Consider the following 13,816-nt stretch of genomic DNA (forward strand, 5'->3'; position numbering starts at 1 on the left):
AAGTGCTCTACCACTGAGTCACAACCCCAGTCCCACTGAGCCCCAGCCCCAGCCCAGTATTTTTTTTTAATATTTGTATTTTAGTTGTAGTTGACACAATACCCTTATTTCACTTATTTATTTTTATGTGGTGCTGAGGATTGAGCTCAGGGATTCGATGTATTAACTCATGTATTTAATTCTCACAGTACATCTATAAGAGTGGCATCAACTCTTTGGCTCTCCTCGCGGCTGAAGCGTTTCCTTTTCACCCTGTTGTCGCCTTCTCTGCCTCTTCTTTTCCTTTCTCCTTCTGCTGCTCTGCGGTGTGACGAGGCCAAATCCTCTCCCCACCCAGCCCGCGACTTTCTCCTTTTACCCGCGCTGCTCCATTTCTCTCTGGCCGCCGCTGCCACTGCTGCTCAGCTGGTGTCGGTGCCGCGCTTTTCTCCCCACGTCGTCCCCGCAGCCTATGGCCCAGGCCGCCTTGGGTATTTCTGCTCAAGGTAACCACATCCCTCTTTAAAAATTCCGCCGAAAAAGAGAAGACGCTTTACCCGACTCTTTGGGCCGTTATCTCACGGCGAACTTTCTGACCAAGTATACAACTACCCAGAAGGCCTAGGAGAAGTGCTGTATAGAGAGCAGTTTGACTTTAACGCCGAGCCACCTTGGGAACCTAGCTGATGATAGGGGGGTTCCATCTCCTAACTTGTCCATGGAGGTCTTCACTTCAGAAATCCAAGACTCATATTCATCCAGCTTGGTGTCAAGTGGGCTGTTGCTGCCAGAATTATCTTGTGATTATTTGAAAGATGTATCAGTTTCTTCTGAAGTACAATCAACTGTAGAAGCCTTTGTAGCAGTTTGTTGCATATTCTAAGGACCCAGACATAGGCTTGGTGGCCCGTCTCTTGTTTTTCCTGGTTTATGACTTTCGGCTTTGTGGAATACGGCTGAGATGAAAGGATTTATTGACGATGCAAACTACTCTGTTGGCCTGTTGGATGAAGGAACAAACCTTGGAAATGTTATTGATAACTATGTTTATGAACATACTCTTACAGGGAAAAATGCATTTTTCGTGGGGGATCTTGGAAAGATTGTGAAGAAACATAGTCAATGGCAGAATGTAGTGGCTCAGATAAAGCCATTTTACACAGTGAAGTGCAACTCTACTCCAGCTGTACTTGAGATTTTGGCAGCTCTTGGAATTGGATTTGCTTGTTCCAGTAAAAATGAAATGGCTTTACTGCAGGAATTGGGTGTATCTCCAGAAAATATCATTTACATAAGTCCTTGCAAGCAAGTTTCTCAGATAAAGTATGCAGCAAAAATTGGAGTAAATATCACGACATGTGACAGTGAGATTGAATTGAAGAAAATCGCACGTAACCATCCAAATGCCAAGGTCTTACTACATATTGCAACAGAAGATACTATTGGAGGTGAAGAGGGTAGCATGAAGTTTGGCACTACACTGAAGAACTGTAGGCATCTCTTGGAATGTGCTAAGGAACTTGATGTCCAAATAATTGGGGTCAAATTTCATGTTTCAAGTGCTTGCAAAGAATCTCAAGTATACGTACATGCTCTATCTGATGCTCGATGTGTATTTGACATGGCTGGAGAATTTGGTTTTACAATGAACATGTTAGACATTGGTGGAGGCTCTACAGGAACTGAATTTCAATTGGAAGAGGTTAATCATGTTATCAGCCCTCTGTTGGATATCTACTTTCCTGAAGGCTCTGGCATTAAGATAATTTCAGAACCTGGAAGCTACTATGTGTCTTCTGCATTTACACTTGCAGTTAATATCATTGCAAAGAAAGTTGTCGAAAATGATAAATTTTCCTCTGGAGTAGGAAAAACCGGGAGTGATGAACCAGCTTTTATGTATTATATGAATGATGGTGTTTATGGTTCTTTTGCAAGTAAACTATCTGAGGACTTAAATACCATTCCAGAGGTTCACAAGAAATACAAGGAAGATGAGCCTCTCTTTACAAGCAGCCTTTGGGGTCCATCCTGTGATGAGCTTGATCAGATTGTGGAAAACTGTCTACTTCCTGAGCTGAATGTGGGTGATTGGCTTATCTTTGATAACATGGGAGCAGATTCTTTCCATGAACCATCTGCTTTTAATGATTTTCAGAGGCCAGCTATTTATTACATGATGTCATTCAGTGATTGGTATGAAATGCAAGATGCTGGAATTACTTCAGACACAATGATGAAGAACTTCTTCTTTGTGCCTTCTTGCATTCAGCTGAGCCAAGAAGACAGCTTTTCCACTGAAGCTTAAACAGGCATTCACGCTTCTTTAGATCTGAAGTTAGCAGGTTAAGCTTGTCTGGTCTACATTCCGGTGAAAAAAAATTAAACAATCTTATTCTGTTAATTCTCTTGGAAACAAAAATTAATAGTAATAGCTATTTGGGACCAGACGAAATCAGCTTTCATTTATAATTCATTTTGGGGGTAATGGGAGATTTAGATAATGTATCCAGATTTAAACTTACCAGTTTGAACAGCCCCTTAAGTGTTTAAAATAAAATATGCAACAAAATGGATGACTTAGTGGAGATGGAAGCCCACTAATTGGGTTCCCCATTAAACCGTTTACATACAAGTACACAGTTTTTATACTAAGGATTCGTGTTAAAAAGTCTTGTAAAGTTAATGTCTTTCACCCAGATATATCAGATGTCAGTGGAAGGCAAACGTGACTTCATTAGATACGTTTAGTGTATTTAGAATGTGTAAATTTGTGCTTTGAACTGTAGTTTAATAAATGTAAAATTGCATCATAGTATTTGTTGTATTTGACCTAATGTAACCCTTGTATGATTGCAATAAAATTTTGTGTAGATTTTACTGTTTTTTCAGGCTAAAACTTTGGGAAAGGGACTAGATAGGAAAGGTAGTTTTGAAATAGATGTGTATATGGTCTGTTTTGAGGGTTATTTTTCTTTATAGCCCATTTAAGTTTAGTTTGGCTTAGTCCATTTTGTTTTTTTTCAGTTATTTAATTAGTAATTTAAAGTGTGGTAAATCATTGTGAAGTTCAGATTCATTAATGGAGAGTTGATGTGCATTAAGCATGATGTTTAACCATTTTAACACCAAAAACCGTTAATCCTGCATAAACCAATTGTAACAATTAGTAGGTGTTTCTGTATAGGTAGAATGCATAGAGTACCTTAGTAAATCTTTGAATCACAAATCTTTCGGCTGACATGGAAGATTCTATTAAATACTTTGAATAAACTTGGTTGGGGGGGAGGGAGATAAAATTGCAGAAAACTGCAGAGCACTAAAACTTAAAGAAGGGCTACATCTATAACCAGAAATCTGATGCTCTTTTGCACAGAATATTTAAATTCAGAATGGGGAGGGGGTCTGGGGTGAAGCACACTTAATTTTTTCTTTTTTCTTCAATTTTTTAATTGCAGTGATTTCAAATTTTAGGATTCTCTTTTTGTTATTGGTTTGAACTATTCCCTTAGTTTCTTGTTGTTTTTCTATTTGTTCAGCTTAGTAATTCCTTTAAAATCTTTCATACTAAAATTTTATGGTGGTTGGGGAAGGGACTTAGCAGCACTAACCTGACAGTTGTCAGGAATTTGCTTTGTTCACTGCTAGTGTATTAGTAATCCTAGATCTCAGAATCACAATAGTAATAAAACAAACAACAGGGGTCATTTTTTCCTAACTTACTCTATGTTCAGATGTGGAATTTCTGTCCCCCAAGAGGAAATGTGACTTCACTTTGGTGCCAATGGACAGAAAATTCTACCTGTGCTACATAGGAGAAGTTTGGAATGCACTTAATAGCTGGTTTTTACACCTTGATTTCAAGGTGGAAAGAAATCGATCATGAATCTCTAATTTCAATCTCAAACCAGTAGGTGCTTAATGTTTTTGATTTAATTAATGCCCATTTTTGAATTTCATGGGTTCTACTAAAAAATTTAGGACCCCAGTCCATTGTCCTCTAATTGCCCTTGGACTTTACCAAGGTATAATGGGGTTTTATGCAAAATTCCAATTTACCATGCAATCTTTTTTTCTTATTAACTGAAATGAGAATAAATAACACTCTACCTTCTTCATATATTGTTGGTTATTGTGGTCCAGAAATGCCAAATCCTTTAAAAGATATGGTACAAGTTTTGAGTCATTTGGCTTAACTTTACAGGCTTGAGCTTCATGGCATGTCAATTTTGCCATCCTATAGGAGAGCAACAGTTCAGAGTTGCAGGTATCACATGTGAATGATGTATGTGAATGAAACTTAAGAAATGTCTGTATTGTATTTGAAGACTGTTTACCATAAATCTGAAGTTTGAACCTATGTATTTCAATTTGGTATGCTAACAACTGAATTAATGTAAAATCTTTTTATATACTATTGTAATCTCAGTTCAAAATTTAACTGAAAATATAAAACCCAAATGATTTCTATATAGTAAATTGAACTGTAAAGGTAAAAAAAAAAAAAAAAAAAAAAAAAGAGTGGCATCAGCCTAGACTTTTTTTTTTCCTTATTGGTATGTAGTACTAATCACATCTTTCTCCTCTGTTCGCAGGGCTTCCTCTAACCTTCAGATAATGAATTATCTCTTATGTAGGATAAGAGATGCGAGGCGAGTGTTCTACCACTGAGCCACAACCCCAGCCCTTTTTTTAAAAAAAATTATTTATTAGTTGTAGTTGGACACAATACCTTTATGTTATTTATTTATTTTTATGTGGTGCTGAGGATCGAACCTAGGGCCTCACACGTGCTAGGCGAGTGCTCTACCACTGAGCCACAACCCCAGCACCCCCCCAGCCCGGTATTTTTAATGTGTTAGAATTCTTATATTTCTGTAGCTTAATATCCTGGAGAACAGACTAATTATTACCCTACTGAAATAATTATTTTTTGATTCAAAGGTATTCAAAGACCTGGACCAATGCATTGTTCTAGTACACATATAGCAGCCAAATCTTTAGGCCATACTCTGGTAATAGTGAGTGTGACTGAATATGAAGAGTATTTGGAGAGCAGTGCCACATTTGCTGCTTATGAGCCCTTAAAGGTAAGATATTTCATAGTAAGGCACTGTCATTCCATATCTTTCCATGGACCCAACTCTATACTTAGGGACTACCTAGTCATCCGTATTCACTAAGGATCAGTGGTGATATTTGTATTCTTTTATTTACCACTGTGTGTGTGTGTGTGTGTGTGTGTAATGTTAAGGATCAAACCCAGGGCCTGGCACATGCTAGGCAAGTGCTTTACCACTGAATTACAGCCCTACTATTTTGTTTTTATATGTAAATTCTCTCATCAAACCTGAATTTTGGGGAATTTACTCCCTCATGCTTCTACCTTATGCTTCCTGAATTAAAATATTCAGGAATATTTTTAAGTTGACACCCTGTTTCAAAATAAAACATAAAAAAGGCTAGGATGAATGTAGTTCAGTGGTAGAGTGGCCCTGAGTTCAACCCCCAGTAATAAATAAAGAAAAAGGATTTAAAAAAAAAAGAGAAAAGAAAATAAAAAGACAAAAAGAAAGATAACTTGTTTGTTCAAAGTTGTCCTCTTTGCGCATTGTGCAGTATATGTATTAAACATTTGAGTACATTGAGGATTTGAATACATTTCATTGGTTCCCTAGCAGAAGAATCATCTTATTTGCCAAATTCAGTAGAAGTGCCTAGCTATGGCTTATTATAATTTCCTTACTTTTCTCATTATACTTTTCTCATATTTATTGTCTATAAATGATCTCCTCTGAATGTAAACCATCCTTAAAGGAAAGGAAGATGATGATTTTCTTTTTCTACCAAATGCTTTACTTGTGCTTCTTTCCCTTTACCTGCCAAAAGAGAGTATATAAAAACATACGTATATTGGAGCTGGGAATTTAACTTAGGAGGTAAAGCATTTATCTAGCATGTGTAAGGCTCTGAGCTCAATCTCTAGCACTGAAAAAATATATATGTGTCTATGTCTGCATTCTATCTTTGTTTCAGAACATGGTATCGTTTTCAATTATTCTTTTACTTCCAGCTTAGTTCAGTTGGTCTGATTAATTTTGGACTATGCATCTAAGAAAAAGAAATCATCTCTATTTTTCTTTCTTAGAAAAACTTTCCATGAAGCCTCTAAGTTCATTCTTTCATTAATTTCCTCTATAAAAAAGTTTATATAACACTCTGGGGTGTAGGGGTTTTTTTTGTTTTGTATGTACTGAGAATTAAATTCAGGGCCTCATGCATGCTAGGTCAACACTCTAGGACAGAGGTACATTCCTACCCTGTGTTGTAACTTTTTGTAATACTCATCACCCACTCCAAAGCTGTTTTCCCAAACTGTGAAGCAGTTTGGATTTCTATTATTGTGTTCCCAGTAGGCCATCAGTAGATACTTGTTAAATTGTATATACCTTATTTAAGAAAATGCTGCCATTAGAGATAGAAATAATGTTTTAAAAACTTCTATTTATTTATTTATTGTTGTTATTGGGAATTAAAACCTTTACCACTTGGCTACATCTCCAGTCTTTATTTTAGTTTTTACTTTGAGACAGGGTCTCACTAAGTTGCTTAGGAACTCACTAAATTGTTGAGGCTGGCCTTGAACTTGTGATCCTCCTGCCTCAGCCTCCAGAGTTACTGGGATTACAGGCATGCTTCACTGTGCTTGGCAGAAATATTTAATTTTAATGATATTCAATAATAAATATGATTGACTAGTTCTGAAAAGAAATAATAAAATGTGGTTTGATTACACTTTTAGAAAATTGTATCAACGCTCTACTTCATTTTATGATTTGGTCAGTGTTGTAGACACTTGTGCACCATACAAGAATAACCTGCACTTACCAGGCATGGTGGTACGCACTTGTAATCCCAGGGGCTCACGCAGGTTCTGAGCAAGACTCTGTCTCAAAATAAAACAAAAAAGGGTTGGAGATGTGGTTCAGTGGTTAAGTGCCCCTGGGTTCAATCCCTGGTTATCAGGGGAAAAAAAGAATAACCTGTACTTCAAAAATACTTTATTCTGCCAGGCAGCTCGGAAGGCTAAGGCAGTAGAATCAGAAGTTCAAAGCTAGCCTCAGCAACTTAGCAAGGCCCTAAGCAACTTAGTGAGACCCTGTCTCAAAATTTTTTAAAAAAAGTAAAAAATTAAAAGGGATGAGGATATGGTTCAGTGGTTAAGCACCCCTTGGCTCAATCCCCAGTGCAAAAAACACTTTGTTCCCCTAATGCCAGATTCCTCATATATAAGTGGGATACAACTCCTCTGTGAACTACAGTGAATAATACCTATCTTCTCTTTTAGGTTATAAAGTTCTTTGAGAAATATGATGAAATATATACATGTGTTATTTTTGTGGTTTTAGGACAGAAGTTTTTTGATACTTTAGTTAAATATTGACTTAAAATGTTTTGCAGTTATTTAAATAATACCTTTTATGTGTACAGCCTTGTACTAAATTCCACTGATAAAATTCTCTAAAAAAATTGGGTGTAAGTTATTCTTGCCTCTTGAGGAATTTACATAGCTAGAAAACACAACAAGCATTATTCAACTTGTACATACATTTGCTAAATAGCATTTGGAGATGAAAGTGTACAAATGAGTGGCAGAGATAAATAAAAGTATAGAAGCTGCCAAAATAGTTGCGGTCTGGAGTAACTGGACACAAATTAATGGATAAGGCAATCATCAGTTAGACTTGAATCACAGATAGAACCTAGTTTAGTACAGAGGTTGAGAAGTATTCCAAGTGAGGGGCATGACATACATTTAACTTAACTTGAGAATTAAGTCTAACATCATTTTTAATTAGAAAATTGTATCAACACTCTACTTCATTTTATGATTTGGTCAGTGTTGTAGACACTTATACACCATACAAGAATAACCTGCACTTACCAGGCATGGTGGTACGCACTTGTAATCCCAGGGGCTCACGCAGGTTCTGAGCAAGACTCTGTCTCAAAATAAAACAAAAAAGGGTTGGAGATGTATATATTCAGATAAATTGTATTTCACTTTAAAAAACTGTCTAAAGAGGCATGACTGGCATACCTGTAATTCCAGCTACTCAGAAAGCTGAAGTAGGAGGATATCAGGCCCAGAAGTTTAAGACCAGCTTGGGCAACTTAGACTCTGACTAGATAGATAGATAGATAGATTAGAAAAAAAATTAAATGTTGAACTTCCTAACCAACCTGAGATTCATTTCTTTAAATGTCATCAGGCCCTAAACCCTGTGGAAGTGGCATTAGTGACATGGCAGTCTGTGAAGGAAGTAGTGTTTGAAGGGGGCCCTCGTCCGTGGATCCTGGAACCCTCCCGGTTTTTTTTGGAGCTGAGCATGGAGAGGGCAGAGAAGATCAAAGTGACACAAGTCTGGCTGCCAGCCAAGAGAAAGCAGAACCAGTACATATACCGGATCCTGTGCCTGGATTTAGGGGAGCAAGTATGAAAATAATCTTTAGCCTTTTTTCCCCCTAATATTTCTTGTCATATAATATTTCAATTCCTTTGTACTACCAGCCATTCCTTTTCAGATTCTAATTGATTTAGTTTATGAACTAGATAGGAAAATTCTAATTATTGATTACATTAAATTCTAATTTTTGATTATCCTTTATCAGTTTGCTTATCTGAGAATTCTAACACTCATTAACAATCAATATTTTTTTGTTATGAATTATTTTAAATTATTTTAACTTTATCACTTTAATTAATGGCCCTATTATCTAGACTAGAGGACATTTTATTCCTTACCTTCAAAGAATTCAAAGAGGGCTGGGGATGTGGCTCAAGCTTGCCTGGCATGCGAGCGGCCCAAGGTTCGATCCTCAGAACCACATACAAACAAAGATGTTGTGTCCGCCGAACACTAAAAAATAAATATTAAAATTCTCTCTCTCTCTCTCTCTCTCTTTAAAAAAAAAAAAAGAATTCAAAGAAGAAAAACTTTTTCCCCATTTTTTTATTGGTGCACTATTATCATACATTAGAATAGTGAGATTTATTATTACCTATACATGTACATAGTATAACAATATAATTTGGTCAGTATCCTTCCCCAGTATTTCACCTTTCCCTCTCCGCCCCCACCCCCGTCCCTTTCCTCTACTGTACTGGTCTCCCTTTAATTTTTTGTGAGATACCCTCTGCCCCCAGCTTCTTTTTCCTCTCTAGCTTCCACATATAAGAGAAAATAAACAACTCTTGACTTTCTGAGTTTGGTTTATTTACATAATATAATGTTCTCAAGCTTCATCCATTTTCTGCAAATGACATAACTTTATTCTTCTTTATGGCTGAATAAAACTCCTTGTGTATATATACCACATTTTCTTTTTTTTTTTTAATATTTATTTTTTAGTTCTTGGCAGACACAACATCTTTGTTCGTATGTGGTGCTGAGGATCGAACCCGGGCCGCACGCATGCCAGGCGAGCGCGCTACCACTTGAGCCACATCCCCGGCCCATATACCACATTTTCTTGATCCATTCATTTGTTGATGGACATCTAGGCTGGTTTCATAGTTTGGCTATTGTGAATTGTGCTGCTATAAGCATGTGTATGCATATATCACTCTAGTATACTGACTTTAATACTTTAGGATAAATACCAAGGAGTGGTCATTAGTGAGTCTATTCCTAGTCTTTTGAGAAACCTGTATTACTGATTAAAGAAGAGAGACTTTAAAGGGTCAACTTGTCTTTAGTAATTTTGAGGAAACAATCTATACTGATAAAGAGTATTTTACCCTCTCTCAGTTGAATTAGTTTTTTTGGGGGGGTGTGGGGGCTGGTTACTGGGGAATGAACCCAGGTGCACTGTACCACTGAACTATATTCCCAGCCCTTTAAAAAAAAATTATTTTGAGTTAGGTCTTGCTAAGTTGCTTAAGCCCTCGCTATATTGCTCAGGCTGGCCAAACTTGTGATTCTTTCGCCTCAGCGTCCCAAGTTTCTGAGAATACAGGTGTGTGCCACAAAAATTGGAGAATAATCTTTTACTGTTTTTAGAGGCAACAATGTGTGTTGCATTGGTATTGTTCATAGCTCTACCCTGCCTCTATCAAAACTAGTAACAAGCCGGCACACGCCTGCAATTCCAGCAGCTTGGGAAGCTGAGGCAGGATTGTGAGTTCAAAGCCAGCCTCAGCAAACGTGAGGTGCTAAGCACTCAGTGAGACTTTGTCTCTAAATAATATACAAAATAGGGCTGGGGATATGGCTGAGTTCAATCCCTGGGAAGGAAGGAAGGAAGGAAGGGAGGAAGGAAGGGGGGAAGGGGGGAAGGGGGGAAGGAAAAGAAAGGAAAGGAAAGAGGGAAGGGAGGGGAAGGGAAGGGAAGGGAAGGAAAGGAAAAAAAAAAAACAACTAGTAACAGCTACTCAGGAGCTTGAGGCAGGAGGATCCCAAGTTCAAGGCCGGCCTCAGCAACTTAGTGAGACCCTGTCTCAAAATAAAAATAAGGCCAGCTGATGCTGGGGTTGTGGCTCAGCAGTAGAACACCACCTAGCACATGCAAGGTCCTAGGTTCAATCCTCAGCACTACTTAAAAATAAATAAATAAAATATAGGTATTATGTCCAACTACAACTAAATATATATATATAAAGGCCAGCTGGCAGTGCATGCCTGTAATCCCAGCGATTTGTGAGGCTGAGGCAGGAGGCTCTTGAGTTCAAAGCCAGCTTTAGCAATTTAGTTAGGTCCTAAGCAACTCAGGGAGACCCTGTCTCTAAATAAAATATAAAAAGGGCTGAAGATGTGACTCAGTGGTTAAGCACCCCTGGGTACAATCCTTGGTACAAAACTAATAATAAATAAATAAATAATAAAATGGGCTAGCAATGTAGTTAAGTGGTAGGGTGTTTGCCCAGCATGCCCAAGGGCGTTTGCCTGGCATGTGTGAGGTCCTGGGTTTAATCCCCAATACTGCAAAAATCAAAAACAAACAAAAAATAGTATAAAGTTTTGCAGTTTGATTATGGTTAAGAATTAATGAATGATAGAGCTCATTCATTAAAAGAATAGAAAGTCACTAAATAAATAACCTAACATTATATCTCAAAGCCCTAGAAAAAGAAGAACAGGGCTGGGGCTGAGGCTCAGTGGGAGAGCTCTCACCTTGCACATATGAGGCTGTGGGTTCAATCCTCAGCACCACATATAAATAAATAAATAAATAAATAACAAAGGTATTCTGTACAATTACGACTAAAAAATAAATATTTTTTTTAAAAAAGAACAAATCAACACCAAAAGCAGTTTGCGACTGGAAATAATTAAAATCAGAGCTGACATCAATGAAACTAAAACAAAAAAAAATTTTTTTAAATCAACAAAAGAAAAAAAAAGTTTCTTTAAAAAATAAAATCCATAAACTCTTAGCCAAACTAATAAAGAAAAAGAGAAAATTCAAATTTCTAAAATTCGTAATGAAAAAAGGAAATACCACAACAGACAATAAATACTGAAATACAGATGATAATCAGAAAATATTTAAAAAAATTATACTGTAATAAAATAGAAAATATTGAAGACATCAACAAATTCTAGAGCCATATGACCTACCCAGATTGAACCAGGAAGGCACAGAAAATTTAAACAGATCAAAATTACAAGCAGTGAAATTGAAGATGCCATCAAAAGCTTACCAAACAAGAAAAGTCCAGAACCAGATAGAGTCTCAAGAGTTCTATCAGATCTTCAAAGAAGAACTAACACAAATCCTTCTCAAATTATTCTGTGAAATATAAAAGGAGGGAACCCTTCCAAACTTATTCTAGTATCTCCCTGACACCAAAACCTGACAAAGACACATCAAGGAAAGAAAACTTCAGACCAAAATTCCTGATGAACATAAATGCAAAAATTCTTAATAAAATGCTGGCAAATTGCATACAAGAACATATTAAAAAGATAGTGCACCATGATCAAGTGGGGTTCATCCTAGGGTTGCAAGCTTGGATCAACATATGGAAATCAATGAACATAATTCATCACATCAATAGACTTAAAGACAAGAATCACATGATTATCTCAATAGATGCAGAAAAAGCATTTGACAAAATACAGAATACATTCATGTTCAAAACACTAGAAAAACTAGGGATAGTAGGAACATACCTCAACATAGTAAAAGCTACATATATTAAACCCAAGGCCAATATCATTCTAAATGGAGAAAAATTGAGAGCATTTCCTCTCAAAACTGGGAGAAGACAAGGATGCCCTCTTTCGCCACTTCTATTCAACATAGTCCTTGACACTCTAGCCAGAGCAATTAGGCAGAAGAAAGAAATTAAAGGGATACAATTAGGAAAAGATGAACTCAAAACTATCCCTATTTGCTGACAACATGATTCTATACTTAGAAGACCCAGAAAACTTTTAGAACTCATAAATTCAGCAAATTAGCAGGATATAAAATTAACACTCATAAATCAATTGCATTCCTATTCATCAGTGATGAATCAACTGAAAGAGAAATTAGGAAAACTATTTCATTCACAATAGCCTCAAAAAATGAAAAAAATAAATAAAATAGGGCTGGGGATATAGTTCAGTTGGTAGATTGTTGCCTTGCATGCACAAGGCCTGGATTTGATCCCCAGCACCAAAACAAATAAAATAAAATACTTGGGAATTGATCTAACAAAAGAGGTAAAAGACTTCTACAATGAGAACTACAAAACACTAAAAAAAGAAATTGAAGAAGACCTTAGAAAATGGAAAGATCTCCCATGTTTTTGGATAGGCAGAATTAATATTGTCAAAATGCCCATTCTACCAAAAGTGTTACACAGGTTTAATGCAATTCCTATTAAAAGTTCAATGACGTTCTTCATAAAAATAGAAAAAGCAGTCATGAAATTCATTTGGAAATATAAGAGGCTCTTTAGTGAGAAAAATGAAGCAGGAGGCATCACCATATCAGACCTTAAATTATACTACAGAGCTATAGTGACAAAAACGGCATGGTATTGGCACCCAAACAGACATGAAGACCAATGGTACAAGATGGAGAACACAGAGACAAACCCACTTAAATATAGTTATCTCATACTAGACAAAGACACCATAAACATACATTGGAGAAAAGATAGCCTCTTCAACAAATGGTGTGAGGAAAACTGGAAATCCATATGTACTAGAAAGAAATTAAACCCCTATCTTTCACCCTGCACAAAACTCAAAGTGGGTCAAGGACCTAGGCATTAGACCTGAGAATCCTGTGCCTAAGCCCAAATCTCCATCATTTGGCTTAGGAACTGAATTTCTTGACAATACTCCTAAAGCACAAGAAGTAAAATCAAGAATCAATAAATGGGGGATGGGATTGTGGCTCAGCGGTAGAGCGCTCACCCAGCACAGGCGGGACCCAGGTTCGATCCTCAGCACCCCTCAGCACCACATAAAAAAAAATAAAGGCATTGTGTTGTGTCCATCTACACCTAAAAAATAAATATTTTAAAAAAAGAATCAATAAATGGAAAAAAAGACTAAAGGAAATCTTTGAATTTTAAAAAAAAGAATCAATAAATGGGTTGGGCACAGTGGCGCATGCCTGTGATTCCAGGGGTTTGGAAGCCTGAGGCAGGAGAATCATGAGACCCTATCTCTAAATAAAATACAAACTAGGGCTGAGGATATGGCTGAGTGGTTGAGTGCCGCTGAGTTCAATCCCCAGTACCCCCCCCAAAAAAAAGAATCAATAAATGGAATGGTATCAAACTAAAAGCCTTCTTCACAGCAAAGAAAACAACCAAGAGTGTGAAGAGAAGGGC

The 13,816-nt window shown here is 36.9% G+C and overlaps 2 protein-coding genes across 2 annotated transcripts in view; both read left to right on the forward strand.

The window, feature by feature from the left end:
* Nup210l (nucleoporin 210 like) overlaps positions 1-13,816 on the forward strand; it is a 120,528-nt gene that overhangs the window by 40,980 nt on the left and 65,732 nt on the right. The window contains exons 14-15 of the mRNA XM_046421753.2: positions 4,924-5,069; positions 8,253-8,474. Of these exons, the coding sequence (XP_046277709.1) occupies positions 4,924-5,069; positions 8,253-8,474 (368 nt within the window). The remainder of the gene's footprint in view (positions 1-4,923; positions 5,070-8,252; positions 8,475-13,816) is intronic.
* Positions 195-2,859, forward strand: LOC124077381 (antizyme inhibitor 1-like). The gene has a single exon (XM_058571955.1). It carries the CDS (start codon positions 941-943, stop codon positions 2,285-2,287), a length of 1,347 nt encoding a protein of 448 aa, XP_058427938.1. The 5' UTR covers positions 195-940; the 3' UTR covers positions 2,288-2,859.

The sequence above is a fragment of the Marmota monax genome, unplaced genomic scaffold (assembly GCF_021218885.2).
Source record: "Marmota monax isolate L192 unplaced genomic scaffold, Marmota_monax_Labrador192_F-V1.1 WCK01_AAM20220418_F8-fsc00108, whole genome shotgun sequence".
NCBI classification, from domain to species: Eukaryota; Metazoa; Chordata; class Mammalia; order Rodentia; family Sciuridae; genus Marmota; species Marmota monax.